Source organism: Oryzias melastigma, linkage group LG6 (genome assembly GCF_002922805.2).
Source record: "Oryzias melastigma strain HK-1 linkage group LG6, ASM292280v2, whole genome shotgun sequence".
Lineage (NCBI taxonomy): Eukaryota > Metazoa > Chordata > Actinopteri > Beloniformes > Adrianichthyidae > Oryzias > Oryzias melastigma.
This window is the reverse complement of record NC_050517.1, coordinates 14,354,100-14,380,883: the sequence shown is the minus strand read 5'-3', so window position 1 is coordinate 14,380,883 and position 26,784 is coordinate 14,354,100. Positions and strand designations below refer to the sequence as shown.

The following is a 26,784-nucleotide window of genomic DNA, read 5'->3' as shown; positions in this document are numbered from 1 at the left end:
GTATGACGCGATTAGTCGACTAATCGTAAAAAATAATCAGTGATTAGTCGACTTTTAAAATAATTGTTTGTGGCAGCTCTAATCAGGAGTAACCTTGTTTGAAGTTCACACTCCTTCTAATGAAAGCGGGCTCTGGAGAATCTGTCAATCAAATGTTTGCGATGGTCAGTTTATAACTTCAATAACTTGCCATCAGACAAGAAAGAATTATGCTTAGCAAGAACCTTTTTAAATAAGGTATCAAAGCAAAAATGGATTTTCTGAATTGTTTTCTCTATGTCTATGCAATTTTGGCTTCTTGGAACCAACGGGTACTTCCTATTTAATGGGTTAAGTTGTTGTTTAAAAACAACAACAGGAAACCTAAATTAAACCTTGTAAACATTTTTTTTTTGACTAGCCCGGTAGGGCCGATAGAAATTTAAGCGTTACTTTGTTGTGCCCAACCAATGTTTTCTTGGCGTTTTGAAACTCCAGTCCCGTTTCAAGCCCTGTCTTTTATGGTGCTGAATCCATCGGCTGAAAGATCGTCTGTCCACTTTGTCATTCTCACACACTGCATTATTATAAGAAAAAAGAAGTTGATTGAATTTCTCTGAAAAGAACAATTGTTGTCGTTGGTGCTTGATTACTTGTTGAATATGTTTCACTCATGTTTAATCACACGTAGGAGGAGAGAACAATCCTCTATTGTTGAGAAAATCCTTCATGATCTAATTTAGATTAAGAAACAACTCTTCAGCAACAACAGGAAAAGTGTTTTAGCAAACACTTTAAACTTAAATGCTTCCATACCTACAGACTGGTTGGTATGGTGATGTATAGTCTAAAGTCTTGGTATTAATAGGTTATTGTTCTCAGGAATTTTGTTGTTGCTGCTTTGCTTCTCTGTGAACTTGTCGGTGTCGAACATTTCTAGATGCTGCGATTGGTGATGAAATGAAAAGAACAGTCGATAAGGTTCTGCTCGTATTCTTAAGATAAGCTTCTACAGTCTTGTTCAGGCGCGTTTCCATGCCGGTAATTTAAAACCAATCATGCAAATCAAACAAAAACAGCTCTGACTGACAATCCAGGCGTCCTCTCTCTCGCAGTCTCTGCCTCGGGCGTTTATTTCGGTGTCACACGTAGCGCTGTGCGAGTGCCGACAGACCACGCTCGGCTTCCAGTGCCCTTCACCGATAAATGTTTATGCTTTCTGGATCACGTCTCTTACTTGTGTGGTCCTTCGCTCTCTCGTGTTCTTTTGTCCTCCAGAGGTTCACGCCATGCTGGACGCCTTCCTCCCTCCCAACTCCTACTTCCGCTTCAACCCGTTCCTCAACGAGGACATCTCCATGGATGAGAGCCGCCAGGAGAAGCTGAACCAACTTCAGGCGGAGGGCCTCCGGTATTTGGAGAGGAACGAAGAAAAGATCAGAAAGGTTGCAGCCATTCTCACGCGAGAGAAAACCGCCGCCCAGAGGTTGACTGAGTGGGCCAGACTTAAGGCCGACATGTACCATGATCTGCCCTTCAAGTCATAGATCCTCATTTTACACCCAAACCGTTCACTCTGTGTGAATTTAAAACAATACCTTGTTTTACTAGCGGCTGGAGAAACACTGTATGAAGGCATGAATCAAACCACTTCATTTTTTTATTTCCACTTGAGTACTTTATTTTAAAAGTATCATCAGTTTTGGAAAGTTGTGAGTTTTTAACCTCAAACAATTTGGGTAATTAACATTTATCTGGTAGATTTTGATATTTATTAATAATTTGTTGAATTTTTAAGCTAACAACAAATTTTGATTTATGTTAAATTACGCTTTTTTTTTTCTTTTAAATAGAGACAAAAACATTTAGCTCAGGCTCTGCTTCTTATAGCTACGATAAAGTAAGTAATTGCCTTCAAAATCTTTATTATTACTAAGGAGATATGTTTAACTGTTGGTGAAAAGTATACATTTGGAGAGCAGCTTGTGACGACACCCCTCCTCCGCTTTTTTTTTTCCCTTTTTCTTTTTAAGTAGAAAAAAAATTGCTAATACTTTTAGTTCAGCCTCTGCGTCTTAGAGCCCAAATAAAGTAAAAAACTGCTTTCAAAATGTTTATTTTTACTATACGGAGGAGTTTAACTACAAAAATATACTTTTGGAGCGTAGTTTGTAATGGCACCCCTCCCCCGTTTCTTAATTTTTTTCAATTTTTTTTAACGCCGTCAAAAACCATTTGTATGTTCAGTTCAGCCTCTGCTTCTTTGAGATGCAATAAAGTAACTGCTTCCAAAATCTTTATTAGTACTAATCGAACGAGTTTAACCGTCGTTCAAAAGTATACTTTTAGAAAGCAGCTTGTAGCAGCACCCCTCCCCCGCTTTTTTTTCCAAAATAAAACCTTTAAATTGTTAACTTTGCTTTAATTTGTTTTAATATATGTTCTGTTTTCCACACCTATGTGTAAATAGACTGTAAAATAGAAAGTGTTTAAAGAGAATGAGTCTGTGTCACTGAAAAACAGAAAAATGTAACCTTAACAGTCCAGTAAAGTTAAATTATTTATATATAATTGTGAAATTTTTAGGGTTGAAATATCATAAACGTGCACAATGAAGATGCAGCTAATCATAAAGTTTGTGTAAAGCGTATGAGTGCCGTTGCTGTCGTGATATTACATGTCTATGATGATAACTTTAGGTTTCAGTCAAAGAAGAGACACAGTGGTGAGACCATCCTGAGGATGTTTGGTTGTTTTACCTCTCCGGCATTTAAAGCTCAGTTGTGTGAGCTGTTTGTGTGTTCTCGATTGTGTTCCCTGGTGGATTCCCTGCAGGCTGCTCACTTGTTCTATTCTGCATCTTCAGCATGCACCCCCCATACACCCATTCCCTTTGATGCCTTCTCTCAAAAGCGTCCACCTTGAAGCCTTGTGTTTGTGTCCTTGAACTGTGATGTCTCCGGTTATAACGTAGGATTCATTTTAAAGAATTGTTTCTTTTTAATACGCTTCTTTTTGCAGGATGTTCAACAGTGGAAAAGTAGTATTGATTTCCTGCTTGATGTTGTTGATGAAAATATACTGGAAATATCCTTTTCCAATGCTGAAAAGTACTGTTTAACACCGTGTGAGTCACTCATGAGGGACCTGACATGAAGTAGTTGCAGAATTCATCTAAATTCACTGAATTCCTCTGTTTTTCTGTGTAAGAATGTAATTAAAACCCATCACTGAACCCCATTGCAGTCTGCTTCTTAATTATTTTGTAGATTGTTGTCTGGAGAAAAAGTGCATCCTCCCAAGATCACTCCCAAAACTTAATTGTGATTCTCCTGCTCCTTTCAGTACGTTTTTCGGCACGTAAAAATGTAATCACTCTTTCAACGATTTCAGCAATCTTGATATCACAGGCGTTCAGCTTGTTCGGGACATTAGGCTACTGCTTGTACTCTTGGTATTTATAAACCTTATAGCTTTTGAAATATTGAGCATAATATGCCCCATAGGAAATTAATGAGAAAGTCTTCACATTTTCAAGAATTTAAGTAGATTAGCAACAAACTTTTAAGTATATTCATGGGCTATGTTTAAATCTTTTATAGTCATTTTTAAGAAATTTGGAGTTTTGGAGTTTACCTAATATTTTAGCAACAGGCTAACGTTTTCGACTAATTTGTTATCTACTGGGGTTTTTTAGGCTAATTTTGAGTTTAGCCTCTTTTTTTAGCAACATGCTAATGCTTGTTATCTCTAACGCTAATGTTATCTCCTGAGGTTTTAGGCTAATTAAAGCTCAATCAGAATTCTTCCCTTCTCCCTAGCACTTCTCCCTACCCCTCCATTTGAAGGGGGAGTTTAACTGTAAATGTGTCCAGGAAATGTATTTTTTAAATCTGACCCTCCAAACGGAGGGATAGAAAGTCCTCTACCGGGAGGCTAAACCACGTCGCGCTTTTCTTCATGCGGGTGCTCTCTGAATCACAGAAGTATACATTTAAATGTAAGTAATGACTTTTTGTTGTAGCATATATATGAAACTGCTGTTGTTATTTGTATTCAAGCGCTAGAAGCTCAGCGCTAAAGCTAGCGGACTGGCTATTATTGATGATGTCATCAAATGAAAGTAACGTCCGAAATTTTAGACACTATTTCATAACTCTCTGTTTGGATGGCCAAATGAAGGGGAAGGGAGAAGGAAGAAGAATTCGGATTGGGCCTTAGCCTGTTGCTAAAATAGAAGCTAAACTCTAACATTTTTGGCTATTTTGGAGTTTAGCTAGTATTTAAGGGATGAGCTAGCTTTTTTGGCTAATTTGGGATATACTAAGGTTTTTTGGGGGGCTAATTTCAAGTTGAGCTCATATTTAAGCAACACACTAGATATTTTTGCAAAATTGGCTTGTATTTGGGACTTTTAAGCAATTTAACCACAAATTTAAGTCAACTTCAGCACTCTTTCATGCTCCCAAACAAAATTTCCAGTGTTTTAGCAATTTTTAGTAAAATTTAGCAAATAGCTTTTGCATTTTTAGCAAATCCCCTCAGCAATTAAAGTAAATAGTGTCACCATTTTAAGCAAAAAGCTTCAGCATCTTCATCTACTTTCAGCATTCACACTAGCATTATCACAGGTAATGTAACTTTTCTAGTTATAGTTTTTTCAAATATCACTCTGATGGACTCTTACGTCAAACATTTCTTACAAATTCTCCCCTTCAGAGTGGCCGTACTGCTTCCTGTCACTTTTCTTTTTTTTCTTCTATCTTAAATATATGCTGAAGGCAGGGGCGCATTTGTCAGAGGAATGCTATTCCCGGCCTCATCCCTGAGCTGCCTGTCATAAGCAGGAGTTAGGTGAGATGAGATGGCAGTTCAAGGCTGGTCTCAGGCACAGCCAAGCAACTCTGCTGATCCAGTGATGGATCGCAGCTCCCTCCAGCGTAAACACTGTCCACCGTCGGCCCCCCCTCCCTCCGCCGCCACACGGCTCACACGCACGAAAACACACGGAGGTGGAACCAGACATCCAGGCTGTTAGCATTCACAATTCTTGTTTTACTAAAAGTGAGACTCACAAAGATGTTGAAATAAATACTTTTAATCTCATTAAGATTTGCCTGGAGTGTTGTAGGTTGCTATAGTTAGTGAGATGCATTTTATTTTGTAATAATTTCTCTTAGCATCAAAACTAATAATTCTTCCCACAAAACTTTTTACCCTCATTTTTAAAACCTGCCTTTTTTTTGCACTAGTGGTCTTTATTTGACAGTAGCTTGACAAGACAGGGTGAAGGAGGAAGAGGAGTGACACAGTGAAGGGTGACAGGCTGGAATTCAAACCCGCTCTGACTGCAGTGAGGACTCAGCACACCGTGCACCTGCAGAAGCATTTTACCAGAAGGATCCCACAATCTGCACAAGGCAATTTATACACATTTCTTATCAAATGTGACGGCAGGAAAACTGCTGAATCACTCTGTATTTTTTAGGAGATTTCTTTTTTTACTTGAGTTTGTATCTATTGAATCAGAATAAGTAATTATTTTTGTAGAAAAGTGGTGCAAGTTAAGATTTGCTCGTTTTGTTTTACATTAAGTGGTGAAAAAGCTAATATTTGTCAAATTTAACAAATATATTAATGAAGTAAAAAAAAACTACATTTTTGAAGCCTTAAGCAATCACTTTAAAATTGAGTTACTTTCCTCTTTAAAAAAAACAGTTTGATGCCTGAATTGATATCCTCCTATAAAAAAATCACTTGTTTTTTCTTTAAAGTAGACACTAAATTAAGGTAATTTTGCACATTTACATCAATAGGTGTCAAGGTGTTAAAATTATTGAGAATATGCATTGTAATGTACATGACACTGGATCTGAGTTAAATTAAAATAACTTATGAGTCAAATATTTAAAAAAAATAACATGAAACACTGAACTTGTATTTTCACAAAAATGTCTAAACTTTATGCAGTTGGATTCACATGAAATGTTACTAAAGTCAAGTCCCATTAGTTGTCACACATTTAGGAGTGTGAAATTTATCCTCCACATTTGACCCATTCCCTGGGGGAGCGGTGAGCTTCAGATCGGAAACCATTTGGTGGTTTAACCTTCTAATCCAACCCCTTAATGCTGAGAGTCAAGCAGGGAGGCGCTGGGTTCCATTTTTACACTTTTCTGTTCAAATCAGCAGTGGATTTGAACCTATATACTGTGAAAAGTGAAACATTTGCCTCAGTCAACAAAAGGTCTTTAATTATTTGTATTTAAAAATATTAGTTTTTATCAAATTAATGTTTAAGTCGAGTAAACCATCAACTCAAAATTTGAATTTGATGTAAACTAATCATTTTTAGATGTAACCAATTACAGATTTTTGTCAATTGATCCAATTCTTCACTTTTGTCAGAGTATGAGTTTAAAATAAAAAAGAACTTTGAATGTTCTTACTTTTACTAAAGTATATTTTGTTATCTCTATTTAACTCTTTTGATTTTTCATGCATTTTTTAAATGCTTGAGTAAATATTACTAAATACATTCTATATTTTGCTTTACTCAGTGATTTAGGCAAGGAATGATGCAACTCTCCTGAGTAGAAAACTAAGAATATTGATCCTCGTGGGATTCCGTAGCTGATTTGCATTGGAATAATACTCAATGTGGTTGCTTTTAAGTAAATCTCAATATTCATTTATTTATTTTAGTGTCCACATGGCCATCCAACTGAGTTTTTCTTTTTTTGTCTTTGATTTAAGAAATACACATATATATATGTTTAAAATGTTTACAAGGAAAAAATATTGACACAAAGATTTCAAAATAACCTTTATTTAAACTTACAGCAAAGTGTACATTTTTGCAACATCGGAGTGTTTTTTCCCCTTTAACACCTCTGAGTCACAGAAAACGCTCCAGTTTTCTCAGTTCTGAGTAAAGTCGGGATGTCAGGTTTGTGCTTTCACTGTTGTGAACACGGCTAAACACAGACGCTAAAGGCTGCCTCTCACTCAACGCAGAGAAGCAACGATGTCATTACTCAGCACTGTGAGATGATGTGAACTTGTCTCCCAGCGGTAATGACACCGCTAATTTGATTTCTTTCACACCTTTGGCAAAATCTCCACACATCAAACACAAACAAAAGCATCCCATCTCTTCCTGGGAGTTGTGAGTCAGTGGCTCTGACATACGGTTTGCTGCCACTTTTCCCACCTTAGCTTTCATCTCTTCATCCTCTGGGGGCGTGCTCCTCAGTTACATTTTTCAATCAGCTTCTGAGGGAAATGAACCCAACTCATTTGCAGTTAATTAGTTTTAGGGAAGCGGATGATATGGGGGGAATGTACAAAGAGCTTATGATAAGGGCAAGGTCATTACGTGGCTGTCTTGTTAAAACGGTTGGCAAATCATAAGGAATAGTGAATAAATAACACCAAAACAGCCCAGTTATGAGTCTATCTCTTCACATTACAAAGCATGATTATTTTCTGTTGTCAAAGGCATCATGAGCAGAGACACCAATGAGGCAGAAACTGTCATCTCTAATAAGGTTTTTGCAATTTTTGTGCCATATTCTGAAGAGTTGTACCCTTGGACCCATAAAAAATAATTCCTTCCGAGTATTTTACCGATAAAATCCACGGGGAAATTATAGGAATATTTAAATGAGTTTGAAGACATTTAGTTTTATCTGGAGGCGATGGAATGAAAGGCGTTCCCCAGCGAGGCACACTCAGGTGAGGAGATTCAGGTCCTTTAGAGAAAAGCTTTAATTTTGAAGGAGCTTGTGTCTCTGCTTCTTACTTTTCCAAATGATTCGTTTTATTTAAAAAATGATGAGGAGCTTTAAATAAGTGTCATTATCAAAGATTTAAACCCTTTAAAATTGTATTTTTTGTTATGTTTATAACTATGCACATACCTTCCTATATGTTTTATGGAAAGGGCATAAACCAAATTTTTAAATCTTACTGTAAACTGCAAAAACTGGTTCTTAAGAAAATATACCAACCCTTGTTTCAATGTCTTATTTTCTGTCTTTTAAGAAAAATAATCCTATCAAGAAGGTTTTTCAGTAGTAAAGGATTCTTACGGTGTATTCCGACTGGACACATTTGGTTCTCTAAAAGTAAACCAGAGTTCGATTTCCCCGATAATTCGGAACAAATTTTCAGTCTGAATGCACCAAGCAGATCCTGATTTGAGATCAGGAACTTTGCTTGACCCATCTTTTGAGGTGGTCTTGGTTCATTTCCAGTTGGACTGAGCTTCCACTGAGTTCTCTCAGTCTGAATAGACTCAATGCTCAGAGTGGAACAATTGGACCAAATAGGCCACCGTAGCCAGGCATTTTCGAGATGTAAACACAGTAGTGGAGTATTGATGAGACACAGCAACTCATGGAAATGTGGTTGGATGAATGCAGGTTAATGAAAACGACTTTTAACATGATGCTTCTCACCATTTTCCTGATATGTCAAATACACTTTTGGAGTGTTTATGTTGCATTTGTGTGTGCTCAACAGGGTGTATTCAGACTGGTAAAATCTTTTGCTCCGGTTCGAGTCACCTTAATTTGTTCCGGATTTGATCCTGAACCTTGTGTTTGGTCTGTATTCAGACTGGCAAGATTTCTCTTCCGGACCAATGCTTGTAAACAAAACCACGTGACTAAAGATCTCTTCAGTCATTGGACAAAAGTTATGAGGGCAGGTCAAATAGAGAAAGATGGAGATGCTGCACTTTGCAAATCCTTGTCAAGGTAATTTACTTATTAAAACTTTTTATTTTGCTGATTGAGACTGAGGAATCTCAGAGCGAATTGAAGACTGAGACCACCTCTAAAGATGAGTCAGATCAAGAGCAATTCCTGGTCCCGGACCAGGATTCACTTGTGTGTATTCAGACTGAAACTTTGTTCCAGATTATCAGAGGAAACGAACCTTGGTTCACTTTAATCAAACCAAATGTGTCCAGTTTGAATACTCGCTAATGTACACACATTTGGTGACGACTAAAGAGATCTTTAGTCACCTGGTTTTGTTTACAAGTTTTGGTCCAGTAGCAGAAAAATCTCCGGCAGACCCCAGTCTGAATACAGACTAAACGGAAGGTTGAGGTCTCCATCCGGAAGAAGTGACCCAATTTTTATTTTCCTTTAAGAAAGTAAATCATTGCTAAGATTATTTTTCATACGTTATCATATTTTTATTTATTTATTTTTGGCATATTTACAAACAATCTACCGGGGGAGAAAGAATTTTTACTTTACTCTAAAGGGTATGTTTCTGCTTTGTAGACAGTTAGATTAAAATTTCTAAATATTTCCATCTCTAAAATGTACTCCAAAAACCATATAAACACATATTTTAATGCCGATTTGTGTAACATTTATGTCTCAACAAATATGGATTCAAAACAGCCGGATATTAGCCCACCATGAAGGATTATATTAAAAAAAAAAGATGTAATGTTTAGGATTTTTATGTTTTGAAGCTCAGAATTACGGTTGAACCTGATATTTATGTACTTCCGAGAGCTTAAATCCACCCAAAAATGTCCATTAGTTAAATGAAAAATGCCGCTCCCTGCTGTTTCAGTCCACAAAAGTGACATTGCAAAGCTTTCAAAGGTCAACTTTTATCTTTTTTTAAAGATAAAAATCATCCAGCTGTTCTCCATCTGCCTGAAACCCGTGAAATATGATGTGTTTCGGAGGAGGCCGCCGCGCATCGGCAGCGGCGCAGCAGCGCGCGCGGCAGGGTTGCGCGCGCAGCCGCGCGCCCCCGCCTGCGCGAGGAGAGGACAGGCAGAGAGGCAGAGGAGGCAAGTGCGAGGAGGGAGGCTGTCGAGCGGGACGTAAACACGGAGCTGAGGACCAGACTTCCGCAGGTAAGCCGCGCCGAATCCCAGCTGCTGCCGCCGCCGCGGGCGGACCCGCGCGGAGCGTCCTGACAGGAGTTGAACGCTCACAGATGCACCTCATCCACCCGAGTTGGATGCTGGAGCATCTCGGTCTTCTCTGCTCCCCTCTCAGCATCACAGCTCGTATTTTATTGTACTGCATTCCACTTGAGAAGAAACTTTGTGCCAAACGAGATGAAAAGCAGGTGGAGGATGTTGGATGCTGATGATGGACACAAGTGGATATTTATTTAAAAACACACATTTCAGCAGCTATGAATGTGAGTTTTTGTATCCTGTGTTGATGCAATTCTATCTTAATGCACACAATCTCTCATGTTATAAGCTGATTTGCTGCTGGCATGTTTAATTCCTGTCATGCTCCCATCACACTTGTTTGGTTTGACTTCCTCTGACCGGCTCCAGTCTGGCAATAATTGTCCCCCATGAGGTGTCATCACTTATATCTCCTGACATTTTTATCACCCAGCGGTGGTAAAAGAGGAGAAAAAAAATTACACCCAATCCCAATCCTTCTTCTCTCTTCCTCCTCCTCTTTTTTCATGTGTGCCCCTCAATCAAAGCTTCAGTCAAGGAGGGGATCTCACCATCATTGCAACAACACCCCGCTCACCCTCCTCTGCTCATCCTCACACACACACATGCCTTGAGTGCACACTTTCACTCTCTGTTCAGTTGGGCAAATGAATACAATGCTAATGACCTCTGCTGTATTGTCTCCGGCTCGGCTGCTCTCTGAAAAGGCTGACACACTTTCTTTTTAGAAATGTTGATTCACTCTCAGCACATCATATTTTAATCTGTTTAAGAAGTCTGTCCCACCATATGTCTTGTTTTTGGTGCAAAACTGGCGGCAAATTGTGGCGTTCACCGTCCAGCGCCTCCCTGACCTGGATGTCGGGCATCAGCAGCTACTGGAGAGGGAAAAAAAACAGACTCTTTTAAGAGATGTGGAGACTTTGGTGCAAGATAGTGACCTACATTGTGCTGCCATCTTTCCTCTCACCATCGGCACAAACAGCACAAGGCGGGGTGGGGTGGGATGTGGGGGGGATTTGCATAACTAAGGGATTATGACACATGTTGGCCGGTGTTGTTGAGAAAGCACCAGTCTCAGGGCACGCTGTTGACCCAAAACCAGCGACGAGTGTGCCGCTCTCCGGCGGGGGCTGTGGGAAAAGCTTGGGTGTCGGAGGGGAAAATGCCAGGGATTTTCACCCTGTGGGCTGAAGAAGCACGCAGACTATTCTGGAAGAAGTGATGAGCCCTCCGTCTGTGGACGGGTGAATGCCGCCAGCCGGATGGAACAAAGTGTCTCACAGACTAGGGAGCTGTTCCGGCTCTCTTGTGACGATGATGATGACATGATCTTTTGAGGAGCCACACTGGAGGTCTTTTCATGAATGATCTGACCAAGATTTATAATGTTCCATTAAGCCAAAGTTCAAGTACGAATCTGAAGCCCACAGGGAGTGAAACAGCTGAAATGTTGCCAAAAAACTCAACTCTAGAGATTCTTTCTTGGTTCAAATTTGTGATAAACACTAAAGTTTAAACCAAAGATTGAATTTGAAAATGTAAAAACTGCTTTAATTGATGAAGTTTCTGCTTAAAACTACATATTTATTTTTATAAATGAAGGTTTTGGGTAAAGATGCCTACACTGTAAAAAGTAAAATATTAGTTTTTATCAAATAACATTTTTGAATTGAATAAACCATCAACTTAAAATGTAAATTTGTAAATGTATAAAATAATGTAAAAAATCACTGAATTTTTGTTAATTTATTTAATATTTCAGTTTTTGTGTACGGTGGCCCAGAAGTCCAAATCATATCAGCAAATTAATCAACACGAAAACATTTTAAAGATCACAGTTTAAAAAGCAAAACAAAAATAAAAAAACAGCACTAGCACTTTAGAAAACAAAAGAAAATGTCAGAAACCAAAATGTAAAGAACAAAAATGAAATGTAAAAAAAACTGTAAGAAAACAGAAAAGGTAGGTATTATGGGATGTCACTGATTGAACGATAATATCCAGTATTGCTCCATGCCAAATATCCATCCATCCATCCATCTTCTTCCACTCATCCAGGACCAGGTCGCGGGGATATCAGTCTAAGGATACATGCTAGACTTCTCTCGCCCTGGCCACTTCCTCCAAATAACTTTCAGTTGAAATTATGCACTAACGTCATCATCCAATCATCGATGTCCCATAACACCTATAGAAAAAGCATCTTAGAAAGTAAAAGTAATTAACAGAAATCAAAATGAAACTGGAAAAGGTAGGTACTTTGTGACAAAGTGAAGGTTCCACTAAGTCCATTAATTTCTGATAATGCACATCCTGTCAGGCATTATCCCTCACTTATACCATGGTCCGGGTGAATACACGATTCTGAATGGCTGCTGAGCGTGAATTAAAAAGTGATCATCTACAGTGATGAATCACACCTAAAAAAGAAGTTCTGGTCAGTTATCCTAAATGTTCGGTATCACTGCGCAGGCTTCTTTAAAACAAACTTATGCTTCATCATCTGGACAAAAGCAAGCGGTACGAGGTGAACGTTCTCTCTGAACTCACATAAATTGTGTCAACCTGCCAGTATTTTAAGCCGCTCTGCTTGAGAAGGTGAGATTCTTGTCAAAAAGTGTTTGGATGCTCCTGTCTGTGCATTTATTTTATCCAAAATTACATCGATTGAAAGATCTCAAGGGAACCGAGGGACAGGTGGTTAGTCCATCATTACAACTAGAAGTTATTTGGAATGAAGTGATACCATGAGCAATACTGGATAATATCATTCAATCCCCATAGTTCCCACTTTTTCCAGTTACCCTTTTTCATCATTTATTTTTGTTTTCTGTAAATTAGTTTTGTTTTCCAATTTAAAAAAAGTTTTGGTTTCTGCAATGTTGTTTTCTAAAATGCAATGTTTTTTAATTGTTTTGCTGTTTTCACTTGTTTGCATTGTGATCTTTAAAGTGTTTTTGCCTCACGTGATTTATTGATGTGATTTGCACTTCAGGGCCACCGTAGAAATAATTGGTAGGGGCTACTGGCATCATCCCCATGGGCTTTCTATCCTATAATCATCCTATAGCTCCTCAAATCCCAAACTCAAAAGGCTTCAAAACTATTGTATAAAACCATAGGAGGGATATCACGCTGTTAAAAAAACAAACTTTTCTTTACGGTTTATCAAAACAACAATTAAACCTCTTTTGAAGGCCTGTGAGGTTTTGTTTTGTCATGAAAAATCACAGCGACACACTTCAGTGATTCACCATCACTCCTGCTGACTGACTGAATGATAGAACGTCTGCTGATGGACACACACAGAAGATCCAGCAGCCGTGGTAAAAAAAAAAAAAAAAAAAGGAAGGGTCGCACCGTTCATCTGTGATGTGTCCCAGTCTCTGGGGGCTGATAGCAGCCTATCCATTAGTGTCACTGCAGCCTGGGTGTTTGGTCCCCAGTGGGACAGCCACACACACATAGCAGCTAGGCTCACTGACATCTCCAGGACTTGCTCGTCTACCAGCAAGTTTTTCTCACTTTTGCAAAATGATGAGCGCCTTATTAGCGGGCCAAGACAGAACCGACTCCCCTCTGTCCCTCAGTTCCCTTGAGGCCTTCCAGTTGTTGTAATTTTAGATAAAATAAGCATCCAAACACTTTTTTGACAAGTGCTTCACCTTCTTGAGCAGATCTGCTTTAAATAATGGGAGGTTGATACAATTTATGCGAGGGATAATGCCATTTGAGGAGTGCATTATCAGAAATTAAGTGACGGACGATTGCTTCCGCAAAGTCCATTAATTTCTGATAATGCACAACTAAAATGGCCATATCCTGCTCATACCGTGGTATGAAAAATGATTACTAAATTGATTATTTGTACTTTAATTTTGTTATTTTGTAGGCATATTTTAAACAGCCAATCAGAATTGAGTGTTCACCAGGATTAACTGATCTACTTCTTAAACCTTAACTTTAGTGGAAAGTGGGGCTCAGTATCTCATTAAAAAAATTATGATTTAATTTAAAAAAAAAATCAAACTTTAACTTAAAATCTTATTTTTGTGCGACAGTTTTCAAAAATGAAACTTTAATTGATTAAATTACGAATTGAAGAAATAAAACCAATAGACACGTGATTTATTTAAAATAAAAAAATTAAGAAATTGCTTTAAATTGTAAATTTGATGAATAAATGTAGCAATTAAGTCTTGTGTTAAACTGGACACATTTGGTTCACTTAAAGTGAACCAGAGTTCGTTTGCCCTGATAATCCGGAGCAAATTTTTGGTCTGAATACACACAAGCGGGCCCTGATCCGGGACCAGGAACCGCTCTCTGACCCATCTCTTGAGGTGGTCTCAGTTTGTTTCCAATTAGACTGATCTTCAGTTCGCTCTTAGATTTCTCAGTCTGAATACTGTCCGTGCTGGGACAACTACTGAACCAAAACGGCCACCGTAGACAGTCATTAGTGGACAAACGTGGAGCAGCGATGCAACAGCAACTCTTTAAAGTGTGGTCGGATGAACTTTAAACAACTTTTAATGTGATACACTTTGGTTCTCACTGTTTTCCCAACAATCTATATGTCACAAACACTTGTCAGAGTACCTCATAGCTGTAGCCGTCTTGCAGATTGCCTCCACCACACCAAAGTAGCAGTAAAAAGTGTCAATTGACCAGCGAAATAAAACCTTTGAAAAAGTAAACAATTTTGACAAGTATTTGCAAAGTGCAGCACCTCAATATTTCTCTTTTTGTTTTGACCTGCCCCCATAACTGCTGGCCAATGACTGAAGAGATCTTTAGTCACATGGTTTTGTTTACAAGTGTTGGTCCGATCGTCTGCTTGACTGCAGTCTATATTCAGACTGCAGTCGGAACAAATTAGGCAGAATCGGTTTGGAATGAACCATTTTCCCAGTGTGAATTAAGCCTAAAATGATCTGTTGACTCTTGGGATGTATTCAGAGTGGTAAAATCATTTGTTTCGAGTCCGCTTAATTTGTTTCCAATTGAGTCCTGAACCTTCCGTTTGGTTTGCATTTAGACTTGTATTTAGACAAAAGCTTGATTAGTTTTATCATAAAAAATAATACATTTTGTGCTGTGCACAGTTTTAATTTAAATATTTACACGAATAATCAAAAATATTGTTCAAACAAAATATATTCTCAAGAATGAAACAGGCATCCCAGCATCATTTAGTTTGTTTTATTCTAATTTACTGCTCTTTGAAAAATGGACTTACAGTCTTAACGGTTGTTTTATGTTTTTTATTTCTGTTAAATGAACCTGCTGGTTTGGGGGTGGGCTGATGGAGTGTTGGAGGTCAGTGCAGACATCCCAGGACGGCCCACTGTGACCAAGTCATTACACCAGAGCTTTACAGCGTTACACTCATCAAACCCAATCACTCAAGGTTGCCAAGCCAACGCCATTATCCCCCATGTCAGGTTGTTACACCCTTTAGGAGGTACAAAACACGAAGAGATGTTCTGTTTTGTTAAGGCCAACTGCCAGGGGATGCCAGGTCTTTCTTTTTTTGGAATAATGAGATGTGATGTTTCAGGTTTCCTCTTCAGGCTGTAGCAGAGCTGCAGGTTAACTGGTTTCAGGTTAACTCAGCATTAAAGCTTCATAGAGATGTGGTTTGAAAGTTGTTTTCATTCTATAGAAGGTATAGATGGAGGATCTGGTATAAGTGGGTGTGTTGGTGTCTGTGTTTTGGACAGGGGGGTGGATCATGTACCACCATCCTCGCAGAAAAAGGACAGGGAGGGGGAACAAAGAGAGTCTGTTTTCGTCGTCTGTGCTGGCGGGGAGGCGGCTTTTCTTGCAACTTTTTTGTGAGCGTTTGGAAGGATGGAGGAGGTTATGTCATAGGAGATCCACAACAGAGACTTGGGTGTTGGTCCCCCCTTTGAGAACACACAGTTTGTTGCTGCAGACAAATGATGGGGAGGCTGCACACAGCTTTTAGGGTCCGCTGAAGCAACTTCGAATGGGCGGCAGATGTCGGAGAGCTTGCTGGTGGCCCAGTCGTAGCGCACAACAACAATCAAGGCTTCCCTTTTTCCTGCGCTGACAACAACAGGAGATGGGCATCGCTCCATCTGCAGGCTTGCCAATTTTTTAAAAAGAATTCAGGAGGACTGTGCTCTCGGGTTCTCTGTTCTCAAGCCTTCGTTTTCCTCCTATTTGCATTAAAAAACTAAGCAGCACTTCTGTTGGCACAGCAAAGGCGTGCACTTGTGATTTCTAATAGCTTACTATTTACATTGCCAGATCTTTTTTGGTATTCTTCCGCCCTCAATGTGCTGCCAAAGCTCATTTTCTCCCTATCAGATTGAAGGTTTAAGAGTTCTTCTACCAGCCTCCGGGATTTTAGTAGCTTGTTGTTCCACCCCACATCATGTGAACTTGTCCTTATAGAATCTGCAAGCGGAGAAACGTAGATTATCTTTGCCGCATATGCAACAGGCACTTTTCTGGAAAGACACTTAGCTGTCAGCTCATGAATAAAGTTGACATGGAAGCACACATTTGCCATGGTTCAAATCTCACGCTGACCTAGAGGTCTTATTTAGGCCAGGGGTTCTAACCCTCTTCTGCATCCGCCACCCCCTCCCACAGACCGGCCCAGAGTTAGATACCATGTAAAGCGACTCAGCAGCCGCCTCTGAAGGGTCCTTAATCCAAGCGGGATGACAGCTTGGCTCCAAATGCTGCTTCCGAGGCTCTGAGACCAATGGGCTTTTCTTTCCCTCTTTTTCATCCTTTAAACCCCTCAAACACAACCTCAGGAATTCTGGGAAAAAAACTCAGTTCGGAAGAGGACAAAGGCATGAGATGGTAAACAAATCCTAAAGTGGATGTGAGATTCCTTCATTCAGCCAAAGATAAATGAGCACATCCTCTCAGATACCAAAAGCAGATTGTACAATACCAGCCTCTTTTTTTTTTTGACCTGGCTGCCCTGTGTTGTGAAAAATTATAATCTATACTCTCATAATCTTTTTCCAGGCCCCTGAATGATTAGGGAAGATTAAGGTCACAAAACCATCAGAATCATAAAATTTTGTACCACCTAATCCCCCTTTCTTCCCCTAAACCAGTCAGCTGCATCATTGAGGAGTCACATGTCCATCAAGGTTGAAATGAATCCATGGTTAATGTTCTTGTTGAGCTACAAGCATCGCATGGTTACCACTGAGTCAGGATTTAAGGGTTACATAGAATTACAAAGGAGACATTTTTTTGTAATTTATTCCTACATTTACTCTGGGAACTGTCGCTTATTCCACCACTGACCTAAAACAATGAAATGTTGTGAAGACACATTTGTATGTTGCTATATTTTTTAATGGACTTGTGCAGCCTTAAGGTTTCCACAGATTTCCACTAGTGTCACCTTTCTACTTTAACCCAGGTGGAATTGTGTAAATTAAACAAATTAGACACCCACTCCAATGAAATAGTCTTATTTGTGTTTTTTTTAACATGTTCTTGTTGCATTTTCTTCACGATAGAGGACGTATAGAAAGAATTTAAGATTAATGCATTTTTGAGTATTTCTTTATTCAAATCGTAATGGATCAGGAGCAAGCAAAACTCAGAGTTTAAAAAAGCTCATGTTTGTGATGTAGGAACTGTCATGTGCAAGCCAAAGCCTCACTGCTCAGCTCTAGTTCTAAACCCACCAGTTGCAGACAAATAGATCCATGAACGTCTTCCTTTCCCTCATCTGAGCTGACGTCTGGCTCTAAACTGTACAGCTGGATAGCGTATTGCTATTGTTTGCCATGCCAGTGTTAGCTTAAGGTTGTGAGGAGCTGTAAGCTAACAGGAGAAAGTGTAAACAAATGCATGCTGGGATAGGCCTATCAATGTAGGGTCACTTCTGCATCATCAGTCCCACCCACAACTCGGAGGTGAATTTCTAATGAGCTTCTGCTGCTCTGCAGGAAAGGTTGTAAGAAAACGACACAAGCTTTTTGTTTTTTGCTAAAAATTGCATAATCATAATTAAAGAACCACTGGTAATTAATTTATAGTAAACAAAAATATAGTTGGAGTGGGACTTTAATGAAAGTGAGCTGTTATAACTAAGTATTCAACCCTAAAAATGAAGAGGACGAAATGGTTGAGATGGAGGAAGACTAAGAATGAAGGAGCATGTTATGAATGAGGAGGATATTAACAAAGAGGCTGTTATTATTCAGTGAGCTCATGGCAGCCACCAAGAAAGACGATTTTCATTGGAAAAAAATGAGTGGGAGACTTTGGATCAACCTAGAGTACACCGAGAAAGCTCAGAGAGCATCAGTTAGCTTCCTTGCTAGCTAGCTAGCTAGCTAACACATAGCAGCCCTCTTTATTTTTCTTAGTACACCCGTGCCAGACCAGTGCATTGATAACATGTTAAAGTTGAGTTTAAACAAAATGTTAATAAAAGCAAAAATAGGGAACAAACTTAGACCGGTATTGTGGCGGTGAAGCCCAAAGACCCTAAAATAAGGAGCTTGGTGGGTTATTTTCCAAAAAATACTTAAATCAGCAAAACTTGGCGCATGACACACAGGAAGCCAACAGAACATTAAACACCAGTGACAAATTTGAGGACTCCCTAAATACAGTACCTGCAACATAATTAACCAAATGAAAACAGCTGCACCCAATTAGTATCACAGCAACCAGCAACAACCAACACACAAAGAGTAGGACAGATATACATGTGTTCTATCAGAACAGCCATCATTGAATTGATAAAAATAATTTATCATTTACAAACCACCGGGAGAGAATGAGCATATATATGGTATTTTTTGGACCATAAGAATTAAAAGGTACAAAATCAGTAAACAGGGAATCAATGGTCCATTTTCATTTTTACATTATAGTACAAACGTGACTTAATCCAAGTTGTCTGTTCCAAAATTGATGTTATGATATGAAAAGCGCTCAAGAATTAGATATGTCAAAACTGTGTGGAGAAGGCCGGCTTGGCTGCTTAAGGGATTACAAGACTTCATCCTAGTAGCTTTTGGGCTGTCAGCTATGATGCTCCAACCTCCTCAACACACTTTCAGTGCTCCTCAGATTCATGTTCATCTTCCTAGACTTGAATGTAGACATTTTAGATGAGAACAGTTGATTTAAAGTGTTATAACTTTAGTTCTATTGCTCTATGTTTTATATATTTTGAAAAACAGAAGAAATACCATAAAAAGTATCCATCCATCCCAGCTTTATGCATCATGGATGCTCCATCCTCATTTGAAAGGGCCAATTAAAGAATGAAAAGAGTAAAAAAAAATCCCCATATCTATTCTATAGAGCTCTGTTAGGCACAGAATATCGACAAAAAAGACTTCTTAAATTCCACTTCAATCAAAGGATTTATTTAATCAAAAATACTTCAGAAAATGTGCTGCTGGATTGGATTTATGTCTATGTAAAGTCTGAGAAACAGCTGAGGAATAGCAATCAGTTTATTATCCTTGTGGCCAGTCGTCTCTCAGCTTTGGGCATCTCTGTGGACTCTTAGAGCAGAAGGATTAAAAATATAACTCCTCGCTGTTGGCTGACTCTGGGTAGTCTCTGATAACCCAACAAAATGTGGTTAAAAGCTGTCTGGGCCACCGCTGAGCTTTTGCAGCTCTGTGTTTGTCTCTCTGTGTGCATGTGGAAATATCATTGATTTCCATATTGAAATATCAATGCGTCTTTGTCAGAGGCTCATTGTTGATAGGCAGATCCCCGTGGTGTTAAGAGCCTAAGGCAAAGTCTCAGAAGAAAGAAAAATGTCACTAATAGTCTTAGTTTGTTTACCACGTTCTTTCAGATTTGACACTGTCACACCATTGTGTGTTCAGACCTTTGCCATGAATGACTTTGGGTTGAAGTTGAAAGAGCTCGGGCCGGGTTAAAGACCTAATGCTCGGGTCTTCAAGGTTGGCTGGTTTTTCGGGCCTCTTGGGGCTCAAGGCACAATGACGGCATCCTTCCTTGAGTGGACAGAGCACACGCCCCCACAAACCTTGCATGGGAAATACAGGGGTATGTCTCTTCTGGGACTTTTCCAACGTCTCACTGATGTAGGATTAATATAACAGCTAGTTTTGATGTTAGAAACTTGACATTTTGAGAAATGCAGAAGGCAAAGGCCACTCTTTAGATGTCCTCCACTACTTTCAACTTCAAATAATGGATCGGATTGTAAATGCACAAAGAGACTTCTTTTATCGACAAGCTGCCCACATGCATACAATTGCTAAAAATTCTATCGACGTTTGAATCTCAATTTTCCTTGATTGAAGGCTAGCGATTAAAATTGCAGTTTCCTTTCTACAGTTGGCCTTTGTGATCATGATATGCATGAGGGCTTAAGTAATTATTTAAACCCACATGATTTATAGACGGAGCATTTGCGGTACTGAGAGCAGATTAGACGGCTATCTCTTCTATGGCTCGTTGCCCAGTTTCACTTCATTTTCTGAGTTCTAAATCTTGTTTTTTGAGTCATTTCTTGGATTTGTTACTTTGACTGTGGTGTCACCCTCATGCAAAGAAGATACATATAACACAGAAGCTATTTCATTTCCCCAAACTAACTTTAGCACTCTCTTTACCCTATAAAACTTTGTAAATACTTGTTTTCTTTTTTGCTTCGACTTACTTTTAATTGCATGTTGATAAAATGGTTCCTAATCAGACGAGAGTAGATGAGCTACATAAAGATCAGTTTGATTGGATTCTCCACAGTTATGGGTAGTGACAAAATATCTAATTAAGCCTTAGGCGTCCCAAGTCTCAGGATTACTCTGGCCCCCGCACCCAAAACCCAATCCTGGGAGACGGAGATAACCACTCTGTCATAATCTGGAGATGGAGGGGGAAAAAGCGGCGGGGAGAAGAACAGTGATGAAATTCGAATCTACAGGGTTGGCTGACACTGCAAGTTTGGCGTCGGGTACCTGGTCGCCAGCAGCGATCGCACACGTCAGGTGAAAGCTCGAGTCAGACATTGTGGGTTGAGATTTTCTGGAGTTTGTGGTAAAAAAAGAGAAGAAAAGACGTGTGGGGCTTGAGAAGATAATATGAACGAGAGGAGATTTATCCATATCATTCCCAATCCCTCCCCAGCTTTGAAGTCAGAAGTGTGCTTGTATGGGTGGAAATACAGACAGATTAGAGAAGTGAGAAACAGGCACTTTTAACCCTCTTCCTCCTCCTACCCAAATCTGCTTCTTGAGACCCTCTTTTGTCCAGACTTTAGGATGTGGGTTGGGTATCCTCTTTGAATTTCCTCCACATTGAGGGAAAGTACATGTTTACTGTGGTCATTCGCCTCCCATGAAACGCTCTCAGCAGGAGAGCTCTATTGATCAGGGTTTGGCTTTTAGGGGGAGAGCAGGAACAGAAGATGGAAGTGGTGTGGAGTGAGAGGGCTTGAGAGATGAGGAAGACCAAATGACCAGGACATGCTCCGCATCTCACCGGGATGCGGCTGAAATATAGCCGTTCCCTTTTGATCCGGGAGACAAAGCATCCGCTGGAGGCCTGGGGACAAGTTGTCTCTGCATGCATCCTTTCTCATGTCTCCAAGGAGTCAGTGAGCCAGTTTGAGTAAAGCTTGGTGTATTCCACTATCCTGTTGTGAAATTCTTGAGTTTTTTTTTTTTCTGTCTCCACAAATAGAAACAGGCTTCAGGAGTCTTTCATTTCTGTTTCAGTGGGAATTTTGTTGTCATGGAGGTTTTTATTTATTTATTTTTAGCACAATGCAGTCAGAGCTGTGAGATGTCTCATTTAACCCTCAAAACATTAAAAAAAAACTGACATTTCTGATGGTTTTTTTGAGTAAACTGGGATTGAGCTGAAGCGAGGCTTTAGGTATCAGCAGGCACAGCACTCGAGCGCTGGCAGGCCACATCCTTGACAGCCCTGTAATTTCAATCCAAATGGCTGCTTTAAAGAATCAAAAGCCTTGAAAAAAAAAAAGAAAAAAACTGCCACTGAACTGAATCATCAATAATACTGGGGTCTCGGCTGGTATTGTGTGGAACTAAAACCCAAATGAGAAGGTGGCCGTAGCGAGGGCAGCGCTTCATGGAGTTCATTTGATTGACATACCTCCCCGTTTTTCACATCCGTGCTAAAAAGCGTACAAGTGACTCTTTTACATAACATTGGACAACTGCATGGTTAACCTCTGGCATTCACTAATGGGCTTCTGTTGATCCGAGCTGGAGCAACCGCAACATATTTGTGTTTTGTGATGCAAAAACTATTAAACCTGAAGCTTTTGTTTAGGATGGTAATAAGACAGGAAAAATGGGAAAAGTCAGGGTTAAGATTTTTGATATGTGGCTTTAAAAATCATTTGAAATCTTCTCAAAAAAATTGAAAAACGGCCAAATTGTGGAAGAATTTTATCAATTCCTAAAACATTGATTCTAAATAATTTATTTTGCATTTGTCATTTGGCAAAACCCTCTACTATTAGATTTATATTTTCACTTTTATACTCTAATGATCATTATCGCATATTTATCACGTTAGATATTTTAAAGCTGCAAAGTTATTTTTGTCTTTTTGTCAGGCGTTTGATGATTTTCTAATATGAAAACATTAATTTAATTATTTTGCATTTTTTATTTAATTATTTTCTAATTTAAGTTAACATCAATATAAACAGCTAAAACAACTTGTTCTAAGCATTTTTTGGTAGTTGAACATCAGTGTAAGCCTTTTTAATAAGGATTCTTACAAATATTGTTGGCGATCGCCTATGGAACCATACAGGAACACTTAACTTCAAGGTTTTATAATGAAATACAAGGTTTTTTATTGTTGCTTGTAGTTATTTTATTTCCTACTTTTGTTAGTGGTTAAACCCTATTATCTTTAGATAAAGATGTCTTCAAATGAGTGCAACAAATGTCTTTTAAGTCATATTTGAGCGTTGTGAGTTGCATACCTGTTTGTCATTTTCCATCCGTCTTGGTGTTTTTAAACATTAGAGCTTCTTTTTATGCAGTTGGTGTATCTGGTGTAATGCTGATCTTTGGTATCACAACTGGTGCACAGTTTCCTAGTTCATTTAAAAGTTCATTTTGATCCCAGGCACAAGCATAGGGACAGCCAAAGCTAACCAATGGGAGTCAAACAACAGCTGGGAATTGATCCGATGTTTCAGTTTTTTTCCTGAGTGTAACTTTGGAAACTAGGTACTTGATCTCATTAGAAAAAGTATGACTACTGACTGTATGTGAGAAATGGAGCGAGTGAGTGTGATGCCAGACACAGAAAACAGCTTACCTCTGGCTTCAGCAAAATTAATTCAATCCAGTCTACATTTTTCTGCGATACTGATGCCGCCATGTTGGAGCCAGATGACATCGGTAAGCAGTGATTGGTCCAAATCATTCTGAGTCCTCATTTCCATTACAACCACTTGCTAACCAGGAGTGAGCTTGTCGGGAGTCTACACCCTTACCACTTGAAAGCAGGAGAATCTGTTAGTTAAATATTTTGAATGTTTGATGTGAGGCCACATGCTTTTATTGAGGCATTTGATTGATCAGTTTAAAACTTGAAAAAAATGTAATGGAAAAAAAAGGATTTTAAAAAAACATGTTAAAAATTTATCAGAACAAAAATTGTTACTCTGGTGAATAAAATGACTGACTAATAGCTGTTAATTACTCTGTTGAAGTCTTTGGGATTTTTTGCTTCCTGGAGCCAGTGAATATTTCCTGTTTGGAACACAAAGGAAGACAGTTACTCAGACCAGTTCTCAGATACAGTCAGTGGGTGTGACTGGACTGATCTGGTTACACATTCTCACTCCCAACTGGAAGTATGGTTCGGGCCCCCTTCGTGTCACTTTTTGATGTTTTTGGTGTCCCCAACTTGTCGTTTTTTGACGTGCTGGCTGTTCCCATTAAATCACAGGCCCCCCAACCTTAGGACGCGGTACCAGGTACTTGATATCGGATGTGGTAATGGATGCGAAACCGGTAATGCGTTGGGTTGGGGTACCACATCCCAAGGGTTGGGGTCCCCTGATTAGCAAATACATTTTTCCCCTTGTCTGTGGCCCAGTACCAAGCGGCCCTCAAGCCGATACCGGTTCGCTGCCAGGAGGTTAGGGACCCCTGATTTAGTGGGAACAGCCAGCATGTCTAAAAATGACGAGTTGTCAAAAAGTGAAGCTGACGGGGTCCTAACCATACGTCCATATACGACGACTTGGGAGTGAGAGTGCGTTGGATCAGGAGATGACATCCCTTCCAATATACATTTTTTGACATGAATCAAGTGTTACTGTCTGCAGGCAATTCCTTCCAAAAAATAATCATTTATCAATTTAAGATAAGACTCAAAGGAGATCTGAATAAACTAAACACTTGCGAGTAGCAGTCCAGTGCTGCTGCTCTTTGATCTCAGGCTTTGCTTAAAAAGATAAGTTACTGTAGATGGTTTGACAGTTTCATGTATTTAATATTTTACATCTTTACCAGAGGGTAGAAGATCTTTGAGGGAAAATGCAGAGGAAGTCATGTGAAATTAATTAATCATGTTTTAATTTTTTAAGCAAAGAATATGCATTTGTATAAAAAAAAGTAAAACCTGAAGTCTGTGTGTGCTTTGATTCTTGCAGGAAATCACACAAATACTGTTTATTCTTTTTGTCCTGCCTTAATTTCAGATGAACCGCTTATCAAATGGTTAAAGGTTTCAGGATCGCCACAGGCTTGGAGTACAAGCAGCAAAAATAAAGTGGGTAAAAGCATTCAGGTGTGCCCCTCCTGCTGTCAGTCCTTTCTTGTTTACCGTCATATTTTTGCCACCAGAATGAGATTACTTTAGGAAACAATTTTGCCAGCTGCTGCTTTCACCATCTTAGGCTTTTGTTAGTCTGCGCAGGTTGTATTAGTTCCCACATTTACCTAGAAAGGCAGCAAATACTTGGAGTTTTATTGTTTCAGGGGAGCAAGAAGGGATTTGCTTGGATGAATACTTTTGAATGACTGGTTTTATTGGAGAGGTTTGAGTCCTTTTCAAGGTCCTGATCATCTTTCGATCTATTTTAAGTGTTTTCAAGGACATTTTCTGCAGAGTGATAGTAGTTAATTGGAAATTCATCTCTGTATTGTGGGCTGGAATGTTGGCACAGAGTAAGCCCGCCCCCATTTCCCTTCAACCATCTGTTTACACACTCTCCCGCTAGCTTACAGCCCCTCACAACCCCAACCTGCAACAAAAATGGCGAGCGATATTTGAGCATACAGTTTTGAGCCAGATGCCAGCCCGGACGAGGAAAAAAAAGACATCTGGATGTAATTGTAAGTAGATGCATCAGAATGGAGCGAAGCAGGGAGCTTGTTATTTGCCGAAGTAGCTCTCATGTTAACCTTTTTTCCAACTACTTTTTTTTGTCTGCTCCTGATTCACGACGATTTGAATAGAGAAATATTCAGAAACACAATTTTTAGCTTAATTTTCTTTATATTTGTCCCCCATCTTTGGAAAAATGACACAAAAACATGTTAAAAACTCATTTTCATCTCCACAGCCTCAAGTGGTCGGATTACAAGTCTTTGTTGAATCTAAAATCTCTAAAGTGATCCCTCTGTTAATCACAAACTAGCTGGTGCCTCTTCAACACCATCCACATTGAGAACCCACTTCACACCTTTCCCTAATTCAACAGCAAAAAAAAAAAAAAAAAACATGGATTATTAAAAAGTTAAAATTGAATTTGACAAAAACAAAAAACGTGATTCCTGCGCGAGTGGAATTTGAATAATGGATGAGTTTGTTGAGCTTGATCTCCATCTCCACGCCTGTGGCAGCGTGTGAATTAATCATGAGAAAACAGCCTTTTGAAGGTCATTTGTCTTATGTCATGACACGGGTCTGATTTCTTTCTCTCCTCCAAGTAAATAAAAGAATGCATCCATTCAACAAGAGGGCCTGATGTCCTTTATGATTTATGATATTGCTAGTAGGCGTGACATGGACCAAAGCTGCTGTGATACGGAGAACTTTTCCTCCTGCTGGAACGGTGGGAGCTCTCAGGGCTGCACAGTGCAGGAGAGTTGCTCTAAATGTTTAATGGAGAGTTACGGGATAAAGGGCATCTTCTGTCTTTGTCTGCAAAAGTGTCTCATTGCCGCCTGGCCTGGCTCCAGCACTCACTGCAGCATTCTGACCCACCATGCTGCAGCGTTAGGACTGGATAACTTTATTAGAAGCAGTCTGGCCCCAGATAAGTAATGCAGTCTTTTACACGGCTGTCTCCAAACATCTTTTTTGCTCTAGATGTGCCTATATTTTTATTTCTGCTTCACTGTGTTACTCTGCGGCTTGTGTGCAGGTCGTACCAACCAGCCTGTGTTACAGTTAAAGCCTCAGTTGAGGCCCCGCCCCTCCCTGAATGCCTCTGTCAATGCTTCTCGATGACAATGCATTTTTTTTCCTTCCATGCCATAAAGCAGATGCTGTATTGGAGCGGCACAATGCCGGGCCCATCTGAAAGTATTTACCATGTGAATGGCACACTGGGATCAGGACGCCTGTCACTGTGTGGGGCTTTTTGACTCGCCACCCTGTAATGAGTACATGCTGGAAGGAAAAGGAGCCGGACAGCTTCATGGCATTGTGGCCGTCGCAGGCCGAGAGGAAATTCCGAATAAAGTGCTGATCCGGGCTATTCGTCCGCGCCTGAGGCTTTTTATACCTTTTGAATGCGGTGATTATTGTCACATCGAATGAGCTTGTCAGCAGCTGGCCCCAGAGTGGATCAGCGCAGAGAAAACAAAGCTCTATGACTGAGA

At 39.5% G+C, this 26,784-nt stretch overlaps 2 protein-coding genes across 18 annotated transcripts in view; both read left to right on the top strand.

Annotated features, from left to right (window-relative positions):
• LOC112152144 (calcium-independent phospholipase A2-gamma) overlaps window positions 1-3,219 on the top strand; it is a 23,749-nt gene extending 20,530 nt beyond the window's left edge. Inside the window, exon 10 of the mRNA XM_024281484.2 lies at window positions 1,258-3,219. Within this exon, the coding sequence (XP_024137252.1) occupies window positions 1,258-1,526 (269 nt within the window). The 3' untranslated portion in view covers window positions 1,527-3,219. The remainder of the gene's footprint in view (window positions 1-1,257) is intronic.
• Window positions 3,220-9,729: 6,510 nt separating this feature from the next.
• The window catches only part of LOC112152867 (neuronal cell adhesion molecule), an 85,829-nt gene continuing 68,774 nt past the window's right edge, over window positions 9,730-26,784 (top strand). For 16 of the 17 annotated variants that reach the window (XM_024282689.2, XM_024282692.2, XM_036212294.1 and 13 more), the window contains exon 1: window positions 9,730-9,871. The gene's annotated coding sequence lies outside the window, so the exon portion shown is untranslated. The remainder of the gene's footprint in view (window positions 9,872-26,784) is intronic. The other variant, XM_036212293.1, reaches the window with a different exon arrangement.